The following is a 24,570-nucleotide window of genomic DNA, read 5'->3' on the forward strand; positions in this document are numbered from 1 at the left end:
TTTTGAGGTAAGATCAGTAGCTCAAAGTGAGATAATGCTGGGTGGTAGAGAGGACTGAAGAGTAGGAAGTCATGGTTGTATTGAGTGTCGGTTTGAGTTTGGTGATTATAAGCTTATAATAATACTAAAATGCTCATTTGCAATATTTTGTCCTATGATGCTCAGTTGCATGAGTGCAGGTTTGGAAAAGGCACATACTTGGATTCATCCAGGATTGAGGTTTTGCCAGCTAGTATAATTGAAGGACAGAGCTGCAGAAGAGATGAGGCTATTTGCTAGGAATTGATTAAAACGAACTATGAAATAAAAGCTGGATAATCAGGAAATAAAGACAGGAAGGCTCTAATCCACACATACCTGCCTTTAATAATGTTAACAGTAAACAATATATTAGCAAGTATATGTGATTTTAACAGTAAGTGAAAAAAATCTCATGTATTTCTGAGCATACGGGAAATTTAATCTGTCTTTATTGAGTCCCACTTATGTCATGCCCATTAATATGAGAATGTTTTAGGGAACATTTCAGTCCAGAACATATGGTGAAGAGCCCTCTGTTCTCATCTACACTGATATGCTGTAGTATTGGTTTCAAGAAGTAGATTGATGAGTGAATGGGAAAGAAAAAGTGAGACGGTACGTGTTGCTTGAGTGTTCAGTATGTATTTTGTTCAGATCATGCCTTTTGGGTCATCTGAAGATTACTGTCTTTGCAGTTTTCATGCCATCCAGGAAGGCTGTTTTGGCTGAGCAGCCTACTTAGCGCCTCCATCCCATTAGCAATTCATCAATGGTCTTGTCACCTTAGTGAGCTCTGTGTAAAACACAGTGCTAGACTGCACAACTTGTGAGGCCCTCCAGGTCTCTTTCCTTTTCTAGATTTGGATGAGGGAAGGATTCAAAGCTTTCTTCAAGTTTGAAGAAGTGTTGGTCACGGTTATCTTTTTTAGCATTTTTACTTTTTAAAAAATTTCATATATTTTTTCCTTTGAGTTATTCCACATAATTTCCTTTCTTTGGGCTTCTGGAACATTTTGGCTTCTCTTAGAGGTAGGGTTGAGGAAGATATTGACTCTAGACTTTTTTCTTCTTAAAATAACTAAAGTTTCTTGGGTTCTATGTGTGGCAGTTATTTTTCTAAGTACTTTACTTGTTTCATGTCATTTGCTGCATACATTCTTCTCAAGTACTGTACTTCCTGCTTTTTCCAGTTGAAGAAATTAAGGTTTAGGCAAAATAGATACCTTTTACCCAAGATTATATGGCTGATAAAGATCAGCCTGAAATCTTTAGTTTTTCTGAATATACACATCACTTTTTTCTCAACCGAGTTGCATTTTCTTCCCAACTCATCACTGGCACCAAGGCCTGAGGAGAAAAGGAGTGGAAGTGGGAAACTTCGTGTACATTGCCTATAGTCAGTGGGCACCTTGATTTACAAAAGGCAGTATATTTTTACCAGCCAGGATATAATTTATCTATTTTGAGAGTTGTGGTCAAAGCCCTTTACCAGGGCATTTGGAAAAAGCAATTCAAAAACATCAGTTTTACCAATAGATTCATTTTATGTCTCAGTAATATTTCAAACTAGCAGCAGAAGTGAGAGGAGGGAATATTCTAGTACCCGAGAACACCTCTAGGGACCTACATTCACACTATTTTGCTGACAGGTGTAGGACCATACCAAGTTGTTCCAGAATGGAGTACAAATTTGACAGTGGCAATATTGCACCTCTGGTGACACGCCTGCATACTGTGGCATTGATGCCATGATCCGTAATTACTAAATAAGAGATATGTGAAAACAAAACTGATGTGAGAATATGCCATTGTCCAGAATTTAAGACAAACAAAAAAATCTTTCATGTGCTAGCAGGTAGTTTTGATTTAAAATTTTCTGATTATCTGGTGTATTTAGCAAACACTTAAGAAAATCTGATTTTACAAAATTTATACTCATTAGGTGGAGCAATGGAGTTTTACAACATGCAAAATAACTTTTTGTTCCTAGAGAAATATCTGAATACTCATACCTAAGTAAGCAACTTGTAAAAGTAAATTCGGGTTAAATACACATTTTGAAAGTCAAAATCAGAATGGCATGCTAACAATGTGATAACTGACATTTCAACTACTGTTGTTCTATGTATTCAAATAACTTTCCACCTCTTTTTAATTTTTTTATTGTGTCTGGTGGCCATAAACTACTGTACCTCAAAATATTTGGTAATGGTTTCTATATTACTGAGTTTTCTCCTTGGACACTTGTTATAATTTGATAATAAAGGTTGAATAATTATTTATATCTTTTCACCCTTGGTTCTTATCTAATAGAATTAAAATGTAAACATTCTTTTGTTTTGCATAATGCTTTTTCAATGCTTCGCTACTCATTTTTACTTAATCTCATAAGCTCCAAATAGTCTTCATGTATTAACTAAAATAATATCTTGATCTGTAGTTTAGGTTTCTTGTGTTTTAGTTGTTCATCTGTTGTTGTTTTAGTTTCCTTGCTTCTATTTCTCAAGGTCAGGGAATGTAGAAAACATCCTCTGAAGTGCATGGGCCAGGCTTCAAATGGGTTTTATTCAATCCTTGTGTGACATTGCTGTGATCTGGTAGCTTTTAATCTGCTTTTGTTTTTGTCCATGAATCTCTTTAAGATCACCTTACTCTAATAATGCACACACTTAGAAATATTTAATTTTAGAGCTTGTTGTTCCCAGGAGCTTTGTTTAAGACAAAAATTTCGCATGATTTTATTTTTTGTTGTTACTCATTTGCACTCCTGTCTGTGGAGTTTTCACACCTTTTCCTTCAACTTTCTTGTTTATCTCTCTTTTTTCTTTAAGTATCCACCTCCACTGACTCACCCTCCATGCCTATGGTTCATAACACAATGAAAGACTAGTAGATTTATTAAATAGAACTGGGTGTTCTTTGTTTTTGGTTTGTACAAATTGTGAGAAATAATTACTATTTTTTTCTTTCTGAGGTTAACAATAAAATTTTAAATGTCTTTATTTGTTTTGTTTATATTACCTGTTAGTGTTGTATAAGTCAGGGTTTGTGGTTGCAAGCAACAGAAACAAACTCTGACTAGTTAAGCAAAAAGGAATTTATTAGCAGAATGTAGGGTAGCCCTTGGAATCATTGAGAAAGCTGAAGAATCAGGCTTAGAATACAGATAATAGGAGCTAAGAGAGATTCCAAAATTAAGAAACCTAGTCAAGCTTGTGCCACAGGAGTGGCTGGTTCTGTTGCTGCCATTAGCATGGTTACTTGTGGAACCTTATTGCCACCGTCATAGGAAATAATCTTTCAACGATTCCTTCTTCTTGGCACTGATTCTGTAGATTTCACAGTCCTGGGATGAAGAACCCACTTGTCTGAGGCCAGGGCACATGTCTATGCTTTAGCCAAGGAGAGTGGAGAGGAAATACTTAAGAATTTGTTCCTTCCTTTTCAAGTGGAAGGCAGATCCCTCACTTTCCTCCAAGATTCCATTGTGAGTTATTGCCCCCACACAAAAGTGGTGTTTAAATGCTGGAAAGCCAAAGGAATGATAAACACTCACTGCAAATTTTTTGAGGTACAGTTATTTTTAGCAGAAAGGAACAATATTTCAAATCCTTGCTTCAATCTTCTTGTCACACAGTCAGAAAAATCAATGCCAAATTTTCTTGACATTTCCCAGACTAGTCTTACAAATGAAAGGGATCCTACTTTCAAATGTCATCGAGGTCCAGACTTGCATCTCCTGTCTCACTGGAGAAAACTGTTGGTGGTCTACCCATAAACTAGTCTCCTCTTCTTTCTTATTAACCAAATTCTGGTTTTGTTCAGATTCTCAACCTCTTCTACACAACCATATACATCACAGGATGAGTCCTGCCTTGTGCAATACTAACACAGTTCTCTCTAAAGCTTCATTAACACACTTGGGCTAGAGCACATAATGCAGTTCTGACAAATGAGAAATATGAGAGTTTGATGCAGCATTTGAGGGGAAGTTTTCCTCATTCTTAAAAAAGAGATTCTCAGAAAGTAATTCTGTCTCTTTCTTCTGTGCCATGTCATATTGGAATGTAATGCTTGGCATTGCTACAGCCATCTATTCTGCACTTCATGTATCTTAATAGGCTTTTAACTTTTAATCAATTTATATTGTTGGTTATGTCCCTTAAGAATATTCTAGTGGTCATCTTTGTTTTATTCTTTTCAACAACTCTGCTATTTCTGAAGTATTTTTTGTAGAGAACTCACAGTTCTTTTTTAACAGTTTAATATTAAAAACTACTTTGTATCACGATGTCAAATCTGATGACTGGCTTTCATACACTTAAATATAAATAAATTTCCATGTCGGATTCACAACTGCAGCCATTTCTATACTCATTGTAGTTTTAAAAGAAACATCATATACCAAATGTTTGAATTCATCTTGCCAAGTGGTTATTGTATTAAGATCTCTAAGTTTCAGTCACAGAAACCTTCCTCCACAAATCACATCTCAGTATTTGTAGTTGTTCTCAGTAACCTTTCTCCAACGCTGTTTCCCCAGCACCTAGCAAGCTGTCTCATGCAAAGTGCACCATACATTTTGTGGAATGAATGAATAAATAAAGGATTTTTTGCTTTCTCTTTGTAGAATTACGAGAAACTTACACAGTTTGTTATTCTTTAAGTTTCTTGTAATTCTACAAAGAGAAAGCAAAATTTCCTTAATTCAAAATATGAATATTTTTGTGCAAGAGGAAGGCTAAAATAACCAATGAAAATGTTTGGGTCTTTTTTTTTTTTTTTTTTGGAAAAAATGTTGACATATGTAGAATTCCAATAGCACCCAAAAATTGGGACTGATGGAAGCCCAGAAAGATAAGCCGTTGCCTTGAGTACTGAGGTGGGCAAGTTGGAGCTGCTTCCTTAGCCTGCATAATCGCCATTTCGACCTGCTTGATATGTAAATTTGTACTTCAGTCTGAATTGTGGAGGGAACCAAGAATTTGAGTTGTTGATCAATATTGGGCCAAGGTCAACTCATATCATTAACAATTTGACTTTTACGATCTTTCTGTGAAGAGAAATGTGTAGTTATGTATTGGACCTTTCGAAGTCCATGTAGAACTCCTTTTTTTCTCTCTTTTGAATTATCCCAGCAGCACTATCCATAAACACAAACTAATAATAAATAGTTCTAATTTTAATACTTTTTATTATAGCATCACTAAAATAAAACTCGAATTTATGTTCCATAATTCCCAATGTTCCCAAATTTATTTATTTAAGAGCTAAAAAAGCATAAAAGACAATTCTGACAATTAAATCTGAAATAATTTATTTGAATCCAGATCCCTGGGTTCTAATTGAAAATGCCTCATATGGCCTGACCAAAACCAAAATTGGGATTCAGATTGGTCATTCAGGTTGTCTTTTTTCCATAAAGTTATTCGTAACACCTGATGACGATGATGAATTTGTGGTTGCTAAGCTAGTGCTGGGCATCGCATCTCTAGAAGTCTGATTCAGTGGGAGCTGCCATTTACTGGGCTGTGTGAGTTGCCAACAAAGCTGAATCTGTCACAGGTGCTATAATTTGTATTTCAGAAAATTTGCTTTCCCAACTTTAATTATCCTCAAAGTATTCCACTTTACACAAAGTACTGAAAGGAGTCAGCATTTTTTTTTTTTTTTCAGTTTCAGTACTGCGATGTAAATTAGGATCTTGTCTACTACCTACATGTTATAAAGATGATGGAATTTCAGATGAAGGAAGGAACTCTGTTTTATAATATAAAACACTATTTCTTATTCATTTTTCTACTTTGGATTCAGAAAAAAATAATGCCAAGTAGCCATAACTAAATAACACATTCACAGTGATATAAACCATGCTTCACAGGAAGGAGCAGACATGAATCAGATAGAAAGTATGTAGGTTTAACTACTCATGATTGATCTTAAAATGGGAAATGAGAAGTCCTAAGCCCAAAAATATTAAATAAAATTAGGATTGACTTTTTTTCATTACATATTAATATGTTTCAAACTTATGGAAATAAATATGTATCATTTTTGAGTTAGGCAGGCTGTCCTTTGCAGAAAGACTAGGGAACTAGACAGGTTGTGGAGACAGTCATCACTATTTTGGCAAAGCAATCCCTCTTTACATCGCATATATCAGTCAGTCATTTATTGTTTTATTCCATAAAACAAAATTTTTTTTTCCAACACTTCAAAATGCAAATCTGTTTAGAAAGTTTTGCCAAATATATTTCACTGCAGAGATAATTTCTTCAAAATTGCCCAAGATTAACTTGCTAAATTAGAAGAAGATCTTTGACCGTGGAAATCAATCCATAAGGAGTGATGATGGCTATGAAAATAATTTTAAGAGATTAATAATTTCTAAGAGATTGTTGATGACTTAATTAAGAAATATGCTATAGTTAAATCTCTTTGGAATATTTTAAAATGAGATTCTTTATCTTTCCGTATGTCTTTATTTTTGTGTTAATTCAATTCCAACAAATGGAAATGGTTAATTGAATTGAGAAATAAATGTGTTTACTGAAAATTGCTTAGCCTTTGAATTGTAATTACAATTTTGCCTTCTTTGTAGGATTATTTAACTATTCATAAGTATGGCAATGCTGCTAGAAATGACCTGTGGAATACACTATCAGAGGTAAAGTATAAGAAGCTCAAATGCCAAAACCTTTTCTTGATTATTTGAATTGAGTTTATAAAAGAGTAATAACTATTATTGACACCGACAGTTTGCTTTTGCTTTTTATACTTTTCTTCTTCTCATATTACTTTTTCTTGTTTTATTTTTGGTATATTACAACTATGTTTTAAAGATAATGGGGGTTTAAAATTAAACTATGAATATAGTAAAAAATATCTAGCCTACTTTCAACATGACAATACTTCTGAAATATAATTTTAATATGGTATCAGATATACATGTTAAAGAGATAAATATTAACATTTTAAAGACTTTTTTATGTGTGAATACCAAATATTTAAATTTGTTACTAGACGTATTGGGATAGTTAATGCTGTAAGTACTTGCTTTAACAGTAAAATATGCTTTATCTTTCATTAAGTTAAAACTTTAATGTTAATAAAGCTTTTTATATGTAACATATACATATAGATTAACATAAGGCAAGAAGACTGATTTTACTAACACAAGAGCTTCACTGATTTTAAATGTTTTCATATTCGTTACATTATACAGGTAAAAATGAAAATGATGAATGTTAATTATGTTTACAATTCATGTTTATATAACTAATTTATACAATTTTGTTTATAAAGGCTTTAAAAAAGAATGGAAAATATGTAAATATACAAGAAGTAATGGATCAATGGACACTCCAGATGGGTTATCCTGTTATCACTATCTTAGGAAATACAACAGCAGAAAATTGGATAATAATTACCCAGCAACATTTTATTTATGACATCAGAACTAAAACTAAAGCACCTGCACTTCAGAATAACAGGTACAACTCTTTTTTTTTTACTTGAAAACTTACTTTTATTCTTATGCTTCACTTTGCATTTTCATATTTTAAAAAGTGTTGATATCACAAACCTGAAATGTTTTAAGTGAAATAAAGTATCTATTTCTTTATCTATATATGTTATTTCTTTAATTACATATGGTATTTTCATTTTCATTCCTCTTTTACTCCCATTTCCAGATATTTAACCATCAAGATAATAGCACACCTAAATTATTTTGTTTAGGAAAACATAATTTAAATTATTATGATGATTTAAGAAGATCACATGTGATTATTTACTTTTCCTTGTAAATGTTGGATGCAAGAAAATTAAGATGCATTGAAGTAAATTAAATGGAATTGAATAAACTGTGATTTATAAAATAGAAGAAAACAGAAATTAACAACCCAGAAAGACTAATTAAAACAAACAAACAAAACACAACTAAATACTGTCTGAGCCAAAGGAACATAAACTAGATTCATTCCAAAATGTTCCAAGTATTAAAAACACCAAAAAGACAATACGTAGAATTTTGATTTGTTGATACTTTAACTTACTTTTGATAGTCTTATTTAATTACTGATAATTCAGCACCACATGTTTCTTTTCTACTTTATGTTTTCTTAGTGTTTTGTGTCTTATTAAAGGCTGAGATAGTAGACCTTTTATCATTCAATTCCATTTTTTATTAGGTGCCCTGATAAGAGTTTGGGGTGACAGGAAGGAATGGAGGTTAAAATTAATAAATAAAATGAAGTATTTGGATTAGGTTGATCATGCCATCTCTTATTACCTTGAAATACTAGGAGTGACTTTATCACCCACCAACATCTAGGAGATGTGAAGTATGCACTAAGTTTTCTTCGTTATCTCTAAGAGGAGTGGAAATAGTTCCTAAGGAGCCTAGCTCTAAGATGGGCTACAGGTGGAAGTGATTGAGAAATTCATTAATACTTTCTGCTGACTAAATTTGGAATCTCATTTAGGAAGGCATTGTCTTAAATCTCCTGCTATATGCGTATAGGCCTTCAACAAACTGCTTTTGTAATCCAATTGTTTGCACCTTTTGGAATACATATTGCCTTGCTACACTGACAGGGCCTGACTCTGTTAACACTTCTTTTTTATTAAATTTTTAAAATTTATTGGAGTGACATTGGTTAATAAAATTATATAGGTTTCAAGAGTACAACTCTATAATACATCATCTGTATATTACATTGTCCCAAGTCAAGTCTCCTTTTATTACCACATATTTGACCTCCTTTACCCTCTTCTACCACCTTCATCCCACTTTCCCTCTGGTAATCACCATATGTTGTCAGTGTCTATGAGTTTTTGTTTGTTTTTTGTCTTATTTGTTCATTTGTTGCTTTCAGTTTTATATTCTACATATGAGTGGAATCATATGGCTCTTGACTTTTTCCGTCTGACTTATTTTGCTTAGCATGATATTCTCAAGATCCATCCATGTTGTCCATCTGTCAACACGTCTTCACCCAGCCTGGATTCTCCACAGCTACCAAATGCTGCTTCTGATTGTCCACGGTCTGGCTCCAGGCTAAACTTGGTTAGACATAAACCCTGGCCTTGCCAGGAAGTACATAAAAACTACTTGACTGTGGCAAAGTTAAAGAGATTCAGCCATGCCTTTGAGAATGATCAATCTGATACAAGTGTCACTGATGCAGAAAAACATAAAGGACACGCAGATGACAGAACAAATTTTGAACAAAAATACTGTCAACTTATGACACTCATCAGATGTATCAGCCAGCCACAAGGCTGACTCTTTAAAGGAAAATTTCCTCCCAGGCTGTATAACTATATGAAACATTTATAGAGCTTTGCTTTTGCTGGAGTTATAAAACTCGTATAGATGATTTTGAACCCTGAGAACTTGGCATATAAAATATTAAGAGTAAGATAATACATAGCATCCTATTAATCTCAAAAATTATTTTGTCTATTTTGAAACAATAGAGCTTACAGATGAAAATTTAGTATTCAGTTTTATATTATCGATCATTTAACTTACTATAACATTGCATTCAAAGCTTTAATATCAATTCTAACTGCCCTTTATATATTGCTTTCCTAGATCTTTATTATACAATGCAAACAGTTGATGTAGTAAAACATAATTTCAGTCTATGCCAGAAATCCTGTGAATTGTGGATATTTTCAGAGCCAATATAACCAATTCTGTTTTGAATTTTGCAGAGAACACTTGAATATCACTACAACATGTGTAGAACACTTTTAATTTACATAGTAATTATATTTCTGGGTATAGTAGCTATATTACAGCACAGAAAAGAAAGATCTTTACATAACAAATAATTACATAAAATTAACTAATATGTAAAAGTTAATGAAATATTTGCCGGAATTTTGGTATTTGGGAAGTTATAAATTTATATAGCTTTTTTCCTTTATAAAGTTAATACATTGCAATGTTAAGTAATGTCTCCTTATACACTTCTCAGAGTTCTGTGCTACAGAGAATCATGTTTATCACCATAGTCATATTTTCCTTTTGTTATTGACCTGATAACAGCCACTTTTGAACAGTTTTTCCTGGCATCTACACTAATGTTTCACTAATATTAGTACCATTGTTTAAAAAGGATTTCTCACTCAAGATAAATATGTATTCTTTTCTACATTAAAATGATTAGAATAAACATTGCTTTATTATAAAAATGTGAATTACTGATGAAGAGAGGTAGTCCTAGGAACTATTAAAGAAAAAAAATATCTTGGGGGGTCTTTTCAAATGCAATTTTTTTGTTTTTGTTTTTTTCTGCTTGGAATGAAATGACTAAAATTTAAGTTAAGCAGCTGGGTTACAATCTAATTTCGCAAGTACTTTTTTCTAGTCTCTTTTTAAACATAACTCACTGATGTCTTAGATTTCTTTATAGCATACCACACAGAGTTCTTTACTCAACAATGTTCAATGTCTTTCAGTCTTTCAAGTTGTAACTATAAAACAACTAATTACCACTTTTCCTTGATTTTAAAATGAAATTTGTGAAAAGACTAAATACTTGTTGTTTGAAAAATTATAAAAAATAACATATACTATTGAAAGTACAATTCAGAAATTAATACAATTTTCAGATATACTTAGTAATTTGTAATTTTTATTTTGTCTTTGTGACAAAGTATAAATTTTGGTTGTGTGCTTGTATATGTATGTACATACATATATATACACACATGCACACAGACACATGGAATAGAGTACAAAAACATTCTTATGAAAAATATAGATGTCTATTTAAAAGTTTTCAGAATGCCCAATGTTTGCATCCCAATACCTTATAGTTAACTTTTCTTTTTTTTTTTTTTTTGCATCTGAACAGTTATGCAATGCAATGTCTGCCATTTAGGAAGTTTCCTGTATGCATGTGGAATTTATTGTAAATAACATGAAAGTATTAAAAGTATTAAAATGTACTTTAGAGAATTTTGCTAAAACTCAATATACCAATTTTTATTATAACTTCTAGTTTCATTACTTAGAAGAATACACTTTAAATACATTCAAATTATCTTTGTTTATATTAGGGGCAAATAATGTTACACACACGTTTTATGGCCAGGTTACAAAAAAGACACATTTATCCTTGAGGATTTTAAAAAAGTCTTCAATTTTATATATGTTTTGCCCTTTAACTGAGACTTCTTTGACTTCATAAGTTAGTTGACACAACTGAAAATGGAGAATATGTACTAAAAAGTCAAGTTCATAAAGTTAATCTCTGTTTTACCTATAGTTGATTTGGTCTCTTTTATTTTATTTCAATCCAATTCAACAACAATTTATGAAATGCTGACCATTTCCAGTCTTTTGCAAGATCTCAGGTATACAAAAATGTGCTCAGACTTTAAATTGAGAATTAGATCCAGAGTCAGGTGTTGTCGTTTCTTAACTAATTATTCTAACTAATTTAAAAAGTATTTTTTTTTTTTAAGGGAATGGCTGTTAAAGAAATATATTGATCCTCTGTGTTTTTCTCACAGTAAATCCATTATTGAATATTTGTGGCAAATTCTTAACATTATGTTAGGAGCTTGGAGATTTTTGTTAAAGAGCTTACATGAGTTCTGTTCACTAATTCTATCTAAAAAAATCAATATGTTTGGCTACTATAGATTGCTTATTTCCTGACCAATTCTGTGGAGTCCACTGAAGTACAGCATTGTGTCTCTACATAGCTGGCACTGAGAAATGTTTCTCTTATTTAATACAGCATGTAATTTTAAAATTTAGAATCAAACATATTTTGACTTTCCATATTGTCGATAGCAGTTGATAAAAAGTTATGAATTTCTTTCTATCTTCCATTTGAATTTTTTACTATTACTAATTTGTGTTTATTGTGAATGGGAAACATGAAATGATAAAACAATCAAATTCCACACAACAGATTTAGAGTAGATGCCCATCCCTCCCACCCCACAAAAGACATATTCATTACATTTTTAGTTGTATAACCTCAAACATGTTTCCTGAAAAAATTCTCAATTCTCCACTTATTCTCACACTTATGGAGTTCACACAGTATCTTTTTTTACATTTTAAAATGAGAAATATTTTTTCCATACTGGATATTGTTAGCTACCCCTGTTAATAATGGTACAATGATAGGTCAGAATAATCTGGTTATATTTTCAGGAATGAAACACTATGTGGTCATTGAATTTATTGTAATACCATCTAGCATATCCTATTCATCTAAGATTAAGTTGATATTGCTCCATATACAAGTATAGGCCTCAATTCTTATTCTATAAAAAATCAAATTCTAGAAAATGCTTCTCTTTAGTGTCTGAGACTCATGATGATCTCTGCTTGGTGGTAGACAATTTTACGCATCAATTTGGATATTCTATTCCAGAAAACAGAGCATTAAGTGTTTCCCACAGTGTTCCTTGTATTGATCTGGATTTTAGGGGGATCTGATTAATTTTACTTTTCAGTTATTCTGCTTAGCTGAATAACTTTAGGTATGCTGTATTAAACTTTCTGTAAAAATACGATAATAGTATCTTTTAGAATAGTTAGATAAATAAGGAGAATATTGAAATATAAATGAATAAAACCACTGAAATATCTATTAATCTAATACAGAAACAAGTAAAAAAGAGTTATTTTTAGACTTTAATCAATATATGGTGTGGCTCAGATTTATAGATTTTAGCTACTTTTTATTCCTAATGCAAAATGCAAATTTTTTTTTTCCTCAAGATAAATTGTTTTGTTGGCAGTTCCCCTTTTGAATTGAAATGAACACTCTTAGAGGCCAAGTCTGCTTAGTGGCCTTGAAAAATTGAATTCATCTTCTTGACTTATTTTCTACTTTTATGACTGGGGAATTTTTTCTTTTTTCTTTTTAGTTTCTCTAAAGAGAATAATAAAGATCACAAAGAAGGTGCATAGTGCATGTTTGTTTATTTGTTATAACCATTTTTATTATTAAAGCTTCTCTTTTATTTTGCAGTTACCTGTGGCAGATTCCATTAACTATTGTGGTAGGAAATAGAAGCCATGTGTCTTCAGAAGCAATTATTTGGGTGTCTAACAAATCAGGTAAATATATATTCTCCCCTGAGGAACCATTTGGTTTCAGATAATTATTTAGCTGGTTTCAGCTGTTACAAAAATGTGAATAAGACAAATTAAAAGAGATTATAGAGAAATGATATTCACTTCTATGAAATTAAGTATAATATAGAGTAAGTTCTATAGAATCTAATTTTAATTGGCCTATGTAATTATTAAATTTATTTGTCTTTGATTGTAAAGAGAAAATGTAAAATTAACTATTTATAGTACTAATTTTAGCTGTTTTAAACTATATCATTTTAATAATTCCAAATCAAATTAAATTATAATCGTAACTCATATTTGGTATACTAGAACAGTATACCAAATACTGAAACACAGCCCACATTTTTACTTCCATTTTGCTGCTATCTTCTCTTTACCAGACTGGCTCTTTAAAGAATGAGCGAAGCAATATTCTTCACAAAATTAGATAATTATGAGGCCAGAAGGGAGGGGTCTTGATAGTTCATCAAACCATCCCTAGGTAGTGTCAACTCTCAAGGAGCAAGAAAGATGAGATTCTATTCTGTTTCTGAATATCTTCAAATAAGATAATGAATGACCTGTTTCAATTTACTGTCAGAAAGCTATTTCTTGAATCCAATCTAAAACCTTTATGCTAGATGTGAAACAGGTCTTTTTTATTTCTGTTTTTCATTAATTGGAAAAAAGTCAATTACCATTTTATATAACATTTAATTTAGATTTAGATGGTGTATGTCCACATTTTATTTTTTTTGAGTCCTTTCTTATCTTCTGCTAATTGATGTTATCTTGCTATTTTATAGGCATCATTTTATTTTAAACAGCTGCGTATCTTTTTTTGAAATAAGGTGAGGTATAAGTAAATAAATAACATCAATATTGTTTATTCTCCTCAGTCTTGTTATTATAAGGGAGATGTCAGTGCTCAAAATACATATACACATATATATAAGATGTTCTTACAGCAGAATCTAATCTGTTTGCCAGAAATATAAACACTTGTATTTCCAGCTGAATTTCTATTCAAATATTTATGCCATTATATTTTAACACATAATCACATACTATGAATATATGTGCTTTCATTTATATTTATTGTATATAAAACATTCACGTGTTATGTGGTGATTCATTGAAATGCTTACTTTAAAACTTACTGTTATTTCTCTTTTTAAATTGTTTATTATAATCTATTCTTTCCACTTCTTGGAGTTAGTATTTTATATATTGATTCTGAATTTACACTTATGTATTATTTGTCTTTATACTTCTCTTTTACCTCCCCGTAGTTGTTTTATTTATCTAAATAATTTGTTATGAAATGATGAGTGAAATAGTGAGTTGTTATTGTAATGATCCAACTGTAAGAATGAAGTCATACTTTCATAGGATTGCTAGGAACATGAAATAGAACAGTGTTCAGAAGTAAAGTAAAACATTTCTCATTGGAAGGCAGAATGTAAATGAGAAAATTAGAGGAACACAAAGATTCTGATCAAACATCAGAACCAGCCCAAAGCTTCACTTTTAGACAGTACAGGGATTCAGAGCAAGTCAGATTCTTCTTGGATGCTTTTCCCAGGTCCATTTCCTCTAACTCCCTACTTATTTGCATGCTGTTATTCATGGTGTCCTCTTATTCCACATAAAGTATCCAGAATAATGTCACAACTTTTCTTGACCAATAGCCACGGTTGTTGTATTTAAGAAGTTGTTTTCATTTATAGTCTTTCAGTACTAATCAGGAATAACAACATGATAGATATTTCAAACCATATATTTGCCTAAAATATCACTTATGTTAATATACATGGTTGTTATGCACAGCTACATAGTTTGAGTTGTGATTAACTCTGGGAGATACTATTTACAGACATATTAATAGCACAATCTCTCACCCCAAAGTCGTGCAGTATTCAACCTACAGAATGTAATGTGCCTTTTTGCATGAAATCACAGTAGAGTCTTCTGGTTGATAAAAGATTATCTCACTTAAAATATGGAGGATTTTGTATGCCGATACCCCTACCAAGTAAATATTTCTTGGAAACTTTATAAATACATAAATCTTGAAGAAGTTTCTAAGAGGGACCTAAGAGAAAGGCAGCCTTTCTATTTTCTCTGTTCAGTCTCATTCTAACTGTATTTAGTTTTGTCTTGAAGTTCTTTATCCTGATGATGAAAAGAACTGACATAAGTCAGAGACTATATGTTTCAATTCTTTTTTTCAAAATGTAGCAACTAATATCAATGAAATATGTTTATCCATAAAAATATAAAAAAAATTCTGGTTAATTTTTATCAACATGTAAAAAGCGAATATTTTAATTATAACAATCAACGGTTTTATAATTTCTCATTATTAGTAATATGGATTTTATATCTCAAGATACTAAGGCAAAGTCATTTGTGAATAATATAGAATATAAATTTGGTTTGAATCATCATATACTCTTGACACTTCAACATTTAAAACTTTAAGATGAATATCTAATTAATTCCAAGTTCAGACATAGATCACTTTACCTTAAAAATAGTTTTAAAACCAAGTTTTAAGTTATTGAAAGCAGGTAAAAGGATTTATCTCTTTTGTTTTTACTTTAAAAATGCTGAGAATGGAGACATTTATAAATGTAGTAGCTTGCATGTTGACCGGCTATAAGTTAATGTGCAGTGGAAGGGAGTAAATTTAATGCCAACTGTTAGGAAAGAAAATAATTTAAAAAAAATTGGTGCTGAAAATTAGAAGTAAACATTAAAAATAACAATTGCTTAGTGCTCTCCTTAAGCATTGGTTCACTTGAGACTCACAAGCTTTAAAGTATCATTTTTACCTCTATTTTACCAATGGAAAAATTAAGGCTTGTGAAATAATGACCAAAATATTTTAGGAGCTTGGTTTTCTTTTCTAAATTTATTACCTCTACTCACCTCCCCCAAACCCCGCCCCTTCCCACATACATGCAATGATACAGAGAGATTTTAATACTTTAGTAACTTTGCAGATGGGTCAGTTATTCAGCATCTTGCCAGAGGATACACACATATGGTTCTTTGTAGATTCTACAGAGCATTATCTAATTTGATTCTCACAAGAGTCCAGTGAGAAAATCAATATGTGTTATTACACCTGAATTTGTTTTATATTGTTACCCTATTACCTGGGCTGACTTTTTGTTTGTTTTAAATTCTTATGATTCTACAAACATCCAGCTGTTAAATAAAAAGACCTAATCTCCTTTCTCTTTATTCCAAAAGAAAGTATAGAATATAAAAATAAAATATTATAAAAAGTGTCAGCTACTTGGTGCCTTGATATAGTCTAAGTCTTGTGCCATTTTGGATACATTATAAATACCATTTTAATTATTATTATTAACACTAGAAATATAACTTTTATACTTTTTATTATGGTACTCATCACATACTATACCTCATTAGGCCACTGGAAAAGATTTCTTTAAAATTCATTGCTTGCCATTAGTTAATTTGAAGAACATTTTAGAGATGTAATTAACTAGAATGAAAAAGATATTTAAAAATCTATTACAAAATATTTTAGGGAATTGTTTCTCCAAAGATTTCATTTATAACAAAGGCATAAAAATATTCATGAACAGCAATAACTTTCAGGTTTTAGTTAGCACTTTAACAATAGCACACTATTTCAATTTTAATTTTTCTTCAGTGAATTCAGACATGATTAATTAAAATCCCTCTTTATGAGATTAGTTTTTAAAAATGCTATATTTTTGTTAATTATTTGTTTTTATTTTTACAACTATAAAATTGGTGACATTCCAAAACTTCACAGAAATTGTATGGTAAATGCATTAATTTTATTTAAAATTTGCAAATACAAAGTATCAGAAATTTGGGAAGTTATTAATATTTTAGAGCATTGTAGGGTAGGTCTATTTTTCTAAGTACCAATGGATTAAATGGGGTAAAATCTCTGACTAAGAAAAATAGCCCCTTCTTCCAATCATAGAACTGCAAGAGACCTTAAATGCCATTACTTGGCCCTTAGGTTATAGGTAAGGAAATTGTGAATCAAAGAGAATCAATGGCTGAAGTTCAAACATTTATGTTTAGGAAAACTGGAACAAGAATTCAACTTTCCTACTCCTGTTCTAATTCTTGTTTTCAGTGCTATCCTTCCCACACCCTTTCAAATCAGTATAAGGAGATGAAAAATATATATCATTTTACAGTAAAAGTGTTGTATCTTGTATAAATAGAGCATAACGCAGTAAAAAGAACATCAAAGTCAGGAGATCTGAGATGGACTATTTCCAGCTTTCTTGAACAATTAAATTAAACTTCCTGAGCCACCTTTGTAAGATACTACTTACAAAGGTGGCAAGAAGTTGAAGGGCTATTTGAAATGTTAAAGACTAGGTTTTTATGTTCAATATATGTTTGTTTTACTGTACATATTTGAAAATTGATAATACGTAATATGAATTACATTAATTAGCCCACCCTATTCCAGGCCTGAGCAAATAATGGTCGTTAATATTCACCCAATGATTTTGGGGGTATTACTTTTGGGGGGAGGTTATACATGAGAATACACTGTAAATTCAGTGTTTTTTTAAAAAATAAAACCTATTCTGTAGTAGATGTGTAAAAACCTTGATAATAAAACAAAAACTAGAGGTCATGCCTCTTACTGAGTATTGACATAAATGTTTACTGTGATGTATTTTTTGGTTTTGAGTCATTGTAGAAATTAGACCAGTGGGGTGTGTGTGTGTGTGTGTGTGTGTGTGTGTGTGTGTGTGTGTATGCGTGCACGCACACATGAAATATAAATTCTAAGCAAATTTCACACATTATGTAACTTCCATGAAGCATGAGTCTGGAGGACATCAACAACAAAATGATTAGAATTGTGTACTATCCGTCTGCGAAGTCAATAAAGTCTGATATTAAGAGTGAATGCAGTTCTCTCTCTCTACCATATTTGATGGAGTTAAATATGTACATTTTAAGATTGCTTTTGCTGGTTTGCTTTAATTGAATTAGCCAGTGAATTTAATCGTTACCATTTTCCAAAGTGATTTCAATAAGCAGAATTTATTCTTTGTTCTAATTAAATGTAGAAATATTAGAGTCTTATATAAACGAGGGTCTTTTCTCCAACATAACTGATGATGCTGGAAAGTCTATTAATTATTAGTACTTCCAAGAAAGCACAAGAAAAAAGGCGAGACATAGCAATGGCTTAAAAATAAATGAAATATAGGTTATCAGTTCCTCACTGAATAAAATAAGTAGAATATGCACCAAAAACCTTTTCTTTTATTCTAGCCACATATCTGTATACAAACTAACTCAAAGCCACATGAATAGTAGTAGATTTCTTGGTTACATTTATCTTAAGGAAAAAAAAAAATATGTATTGGTAATAGAGCTTTTATCAAGAACTAAAATGTTAATTATAAGAAAAACTTTATTGAGGTAATAATGAGTAACCAACTAAAGATCTAGCAAGTTCTCTATATAGCGATTAATCGATTAAAGAATGGATTTCAATTAGGTATTTCAGATGGTATTTTCTTTTAACTATTTGTACTGTGATATCTGGTATTAAGAAAACATAATTCATATCATTTTAACTCTAAATTATAAAATCTGTTCTATCCTTGAAAATGCTGTTTTCAGAGCACCACAGAATAACTTCTTTGGACAAAGGAAGCTGGTTGCTTGGGAACATCAATCAAACTGGCTATTTTAGAGTCAACTATGATTTAAGGAATTGGAGATTATTAATTGATCAATTAATCAGGAACCATGAGGTAAACTGGATTTACTTATTAAAGATCTGTTTTGATATGTGAACTGCCATTTTAATCCTAAGTGATTCCATTTTTTCTTCTGGTTGACCTCATAGGTTCTCTCTGTCAGTAATCGAGCAGGCTTGATTGACGATGCCTTCAGCCTAGCCAGGTATGTTTTCCGGTGGATCTCCACGATAAAACTCATACCCATAAGACTTCCTCTAGTAAGCTAAATAGTACATATGTTTTTGAATAATAAATCTTTTAAAAACAATTTTTTACTCACTTTCTTCATGTTTGGAGATGAATTACAATAGTGTCCCAAACTCTTGATTGATAACAGCCTTAGGGTATTTCTGAGTCAGGAGAAGCTTTATCAATTTTCACTGCCAGTTCAATTTAACTCTCTGGAAATTAATAATCTCTTCCCAATTTCATTAATAAACTCTACAAAATGACCATTGTGCCATATTTGATTTTTGGTGGAAAATACCTTCCAGCTTCACTAGTGTTTTTTCCCTGACATATTCTAGTGTATCTTTTTCTCATGGTTTTTTAAAAAAATCTGATGCATTATGAAAAGCTTGTACTGCAAGACAGAAATAAATATTCCACAGAATAAAGCAGTTCTGGACAAAATATATATCAATTTTGTAGTAAAAACCTTTAATTTATACGTTAGAATAATATTTGCGTTGTTTTCATAATTATACTTATAATGTTAAAATCAGTTATTCCTTTGAATAGCCATTAAATAGTTATTCTTTTGAAATAATGTTGATTGTAAATCCAAGCTATTTACTGAGTTTTGAGACTAAATACTAAAATAAACTCATACTTTTTAATATTTTATATATCACATCCAAGTACAGTTTCAATTTTAGTAATCTAATGTTACAAACTACAGATTAGGTCATGGATAATTCTCATTACTTATCTGGTTCTCACGATTTACCATATTTTCTCCCATGATAATTGTGTAAACCAGTTAGATATCTCTGTGCTGATATAAACATATAACTTATCTTAGTAATAAGCATGGTTTCATACATGAGGCCTAAACTGCTTTTACAATTTGTGTATTCAATTGGATTACAATTTTCCCCCATACATTAAAAATTATCTCATACCTTGTAGCATTCTAATTTGTTAAAACAAATGAACTTAAATATGGAAGGCTTGATAATTACTGCGATGGAAGCATAAAGCTTAGGGTCAGTTTACAAAGGTTAGTTTTTGTAGAAAGAAATTATGTAGAGGAAAGAATATATAAAAAATGGTAAAGAAAAAATTTCAGATGATTTCCTAGTAAAACAAAACAAAACAAAACAAAAATTCCGACCTTTGCTTTTCTGTTATCACTGAAGAAGCCAAGAACAATTACGAATTTTTTCTTTTATTTGATGAGTGATACTGTATAAGTGCCTTCTTCTGACCATGTGTAGGTTTCAAGTACCAAATTGCCTACTAACTGAATGGAAAATCTAAGGACATTCTATCAGCAAGGGAGTGTCTAATGAAATTGTACCAGGTGAATGTGATTATTTAATTAGAACTGAGGTTTATTAGAACCTGCAAAGGTAAATGCAAGCTCTTCCATACCATGGCACCATTTTATTGGGCAAAAATTTAGAGGTAACAAAGGTGGAGGAAGGCCTACTGAGACAGGCCAGCTGAGATAATGATTAATATGTAGCTTTTGCTCTATAGTAAGATATGAAGACTTTGAAGAAAGTGTTAGATATGGCATGAAAATTATTTTGACGTAGAACTTTAGAGATTCAATGAAGCCAAAAAGAGAATGTATTTAATGTAACATCACACTGAGAGAGAAGCAAGGAAAAGAGAGAGTGAACCACGGGAAAAGTTTGGGGATGAAAAAGAGAATGAATATCACCAGCTAATAATTATTAAACACTTATAAGATTCCAGACACTGTTCTGTTTTACATATTTTAATTTGTTTAATTCTTATAAGAACATCATGAGATAAATAGATGTGTGTTGTTATTATTATTATTATTTTATAGATGAGAAAATTGAGGCTCAGAGAGGTTAAGCAACATGACCTATAATGTCACACAGCTAGTAATTGACCCAGCAAGGGCTTTGTCCATACAATCTGGCTACAGAGCCCATGATGTGCTACACACACACACACACACACACATTTATTTTTTTGTATTTATATATTTACATATAAATGTATCATCTCCCTATATATATCTACAAATTTATATCAGCAGTAATATTATGTATTTTAATAAAAGAGCCAGATAATATAGAAAGGTTGAGGGGATTTGAAACAGTAGTTCATGTGAATCTTTATGAATTTTAAATGATGGTGAGAAAGCAAATAAAGAGCAATATCCTAAAGAAAGAGGACAGATGGAGATTGAAAGGAAGAAATCTTTTGACTCATCTGCACTAAATTTATTTTTAAATGGAATATTTTATTTTATTAATGTGGATGAATTATTTTTTTCAAAAATTAAATTCCTGTTGAGTAAGACAAAAGATTGCTTTCAATTGTTACTATGGAAGACTTAAAAGTTTGAAGTAAATAATTGCATTCTCATTTATACAGATTCACCAGGAAAATATGCAAATCTCATTGAATAAATATTAAAATTTCTTTTACTGATCATAAGATAATTCTACTAGGATGAGAATAAAGAAATGCAAAATCAGATTTATTCAGGCAAATGTCCTGTACTTACTTGTAGTTGTTATTCATATTTCACTGTATTCTAGTAAATGTTTCATTGTTTTACTACCAATCTGTATCAATCTTCTTTCACTTTCCAGAACACATCATGCTCTCTTTGGCTTTTTAGATAGCAAGTAGAAAATAGCAAATATTTATTAAAACATATGTTATAGGTGTTGTACTGAGGCATTTATGAATGGTCTTGCTCAGTCTTCTTCATAAACACATGGAGTATGTGTGCGTTATTACTATGACCATTTTATAACTGAGATATGGAGGTTAAGAAGAGTTAAGTCGTTTAGCTCAAGTTGCACAGCTTTTAAGTTGGGCGGGGGAAGGGATTGGGATTCAACCCCAAACAGTGGCACAACAGAGACCATCACCTCAAGTCATAGTGACTGCCCATTATATAAAATTTCTTCCCAACCCCATCACCTTTGTCTGTTAGGAATATTACTAGTTGCTTAAAAAAACAAAATTCGCTTGCATACCCTTACTTGTAGCCTTTCCTGTCCCCTCCAATAAGAGTAACATGACATCCTAATGACCTTTATTACAGCAGTTGTACCTTTGTAGCTCAATTGCTTACTTTTCTGGGTCTCTGATGATTCTTGGATGATCTTAAGGACAAGGCTTTGTCTTATCCTTGTATTACTACCGCTTCACTTAATCTTTGGTATAGGATTATGTCAATATACATTTGTTACAAGAATTGATGGTTAAGTATTAGTTATTCAAACTGTAAATTTTTATGTTATTTTTGTTCAATTAAGAAAACATCCTGGGTATTCTTTTAATGGTTGCTTTTTTTCACTATAACTACACACACACACACACACACACACACAAACACAAAGAAATGCCAAGAATAGTCCTGCTTCCTGCACATGTACATTTTTTCTGCTTAGAATGTTTTCCTCTAGACTTCTCTCAAATGACCTAAATTATACCTTTTTCAAGTATGAAAGTTCTTTATCAAGACAAAATCTGAAACTTTCACTTGGCACCCTCAAGAACAATCTGTTCAGGATCCCTAGAGATGATTGTGCAGCTGAGGACAATTATACATGAGCAGGGGCTGAAATCCAGCTTGCAATCCACCTGATCTACCCAGAGGGGACCCCTCTTCTAGTTTGCACAAAGGTGCCATATGTGCCAGAGGAAGCCTTTCTGATATTGTTATTCGATTCTGTGCAAGGCTTAACTTTCCAACTACCAGAAAACTCCTAGAAGACAACCTCTTCCTATCTCCATTCTCTTCAACCCCTACCTATCTCCATTGTTACAATATGACCTCATGACCCCTTCTAAATGTTCTTTTGTTGATTCTGCTTTTATCCTTTCCTTTCCTACAACTTCTATCTTAGTTCTGGCTTTTATTTTCACTTGAAATATTGTAAGAATCTGAGTAGTTTCTCTGCCTCCAATATCCTTCTTTCTTTTTAAAAAAATCTTTATATTTTTATTTTCTTCAATTATAGTGGACATACAATAATATACTAGCTTCAGGTGTATGGCACAGTGACTAGAGATCCACACAACTTATGAAGTGATCACCCCGACAAATCCAGTACCCATCTGACGTCATACAGAATACTACTGACTATATTCCCCATGTTATACTATACATCCCCATGACTATTCTGTAACCACCAATTTGCACCTCTTAATTCCCTCTCCCATCACCCACCCCCCATTCCCCAATTTGCCAACCAGCGAAATGCTCTCTGTATCCTTGAGTTTATCTCTTATTTGTTTATCCTGTTCTTTAGTTTTCACATACCACATTTGTCTTTCTCTATCTGACCCACTCCACTCAGCACAATACCCTCTAGGTCCAGCCACGTTGCTGCAGATGGCAAGATTTCATTTCTTTCAATGGCTGAGTAATATTCCATTGTATATATATATATATACCCGCTCTTTCCTCTCCATTCATCCACTGATGGACACCCAGAGTCCTTCCATATTTGAGCTATTGTTGTAATGCTGCAAGGAACATATGAATTCACATGTCCTTTCTAAGTAGTGTTTTAGGTTTCTTCAGATAAACACCCAGAAGTGGGATAAATAGATCCTTCTTTGTCTCTTGTTATAGCCCTTGTTCCAATGTCAACTCTGTCTGGTAAAAGTATTGTCACCCTACCTTTTCTTTGTTTATTTCCATTTTCATGAAACATCTTCCTCCATCCCTTCACTTTCAGTCTGTGCATGTCCCTCAATCTGAAGTGAGTCTCTTGTAAGCAGTACAGGCAAGGGTCCTGTTCTCTTAACCATTCAGCCATTCCATCTTCTGATTGGAGAATTTTATCTACCTATATTGAAAATAACTGTTGCTACATACGTAGCTATCGTCATTCTATCATTCACATTTTTTATCTTTCTTTCTTTTTTCTTCTTCTTAAAGAAGTCCCTCCACAACACTTCCCATAACACTGGCTTAGTGATAATGAACTCCCTCATCCTTTTCCTGTGTGGGAAGATCTTTATCTGTCCTTCAAATCTAAATGATAGCTTTGTGGGGTAGGGTAATCCTGGTTGTAGGTCCTTGCTTTTCATCACTATGAATGTTTCATGTCAGTCCCTTCTGGCCTGCAAAGTTTCTGTTGAGAAATCAGCTGACAGTCTTATGGGAGCTCCCTTGTAGGTAACTTCCTGCTTTTCTCCTGCTGCTCTTAAGATTCTCTATCTGTTTTTAACCTTTGACATTTTAATTATGATGTGTCTTGGAGTGGGCCTCTTTGGGTTCATCTTGTTTGGAACTCTCTGCACTTCCTGGGCTTGTATATCTATTTCTTTTGCCAGCTTAGGGAAGTTTTCTGTCATTATTTCTTCAAATAAGTTTTCAATACCTTGCTCTCACTCTTCTCCTTTGGTACTCCTGTGATGAGAATGTTTTTATGCTTGATATTGCCCCAGAGGCCCCTTAAACTATCTTCACGTTTTTGG

At 32.0% G+C, this 24,570-nt stretch overlaps 1 protein-coding gene across 3 annotated transcripts in view; it reads left to right on the forward strand.

Annotated features, from left to right (window-relative positions):
* Window positions 1-24,570, forward strand: part of TRHDE (thyrotropin releasing hormone degrading enzyme) — a 336,531-nt gene that overhangs the window by 248,859 nt on the left and 63,102 nt on the right. For all 3 annotated transcript variants that reach the window (XM_015598568.2, XM_025041040.1, XM_006923754.3), the window contains 5 exons: window positions 6,623-6,688; window positions 7,327-7,514; window positions 13,035-13,123; window positions 18,797-18,930; window positions 19,026-19,081. In XM_015598568.2, the coding sequence (XP_015454054.2) occupies window positions 6,623-6,688; window positions 7,327-7,514; window positions 13,035-13,123; window positions 18,797-18,930; window positions 19,026-19,081 (533 nt within the window). The remainder of the gene's footprint in view (window positions 1-6,622; window positions 6,689-7,326; window positions 7,515-13,034; window positions 13,124-18,796; window positions 18,931-19,025; window positions 19,082-24,570) is intronic.

The sequence above is a fragment of the Pteropus alecto genome, unplaced genomic scaffold (assembly GCF_000325575.1).
Source record: "Pteropus alecto unplaced genomic scaffold, ASM32557v1 scaffold76, whole genome shotgun sequence".
NCBI lineage: Eukaryota > Metazoa > Chordata > Mammalia > Chiroptera > Pteropodidae > Pteropus > Pteropus alecto.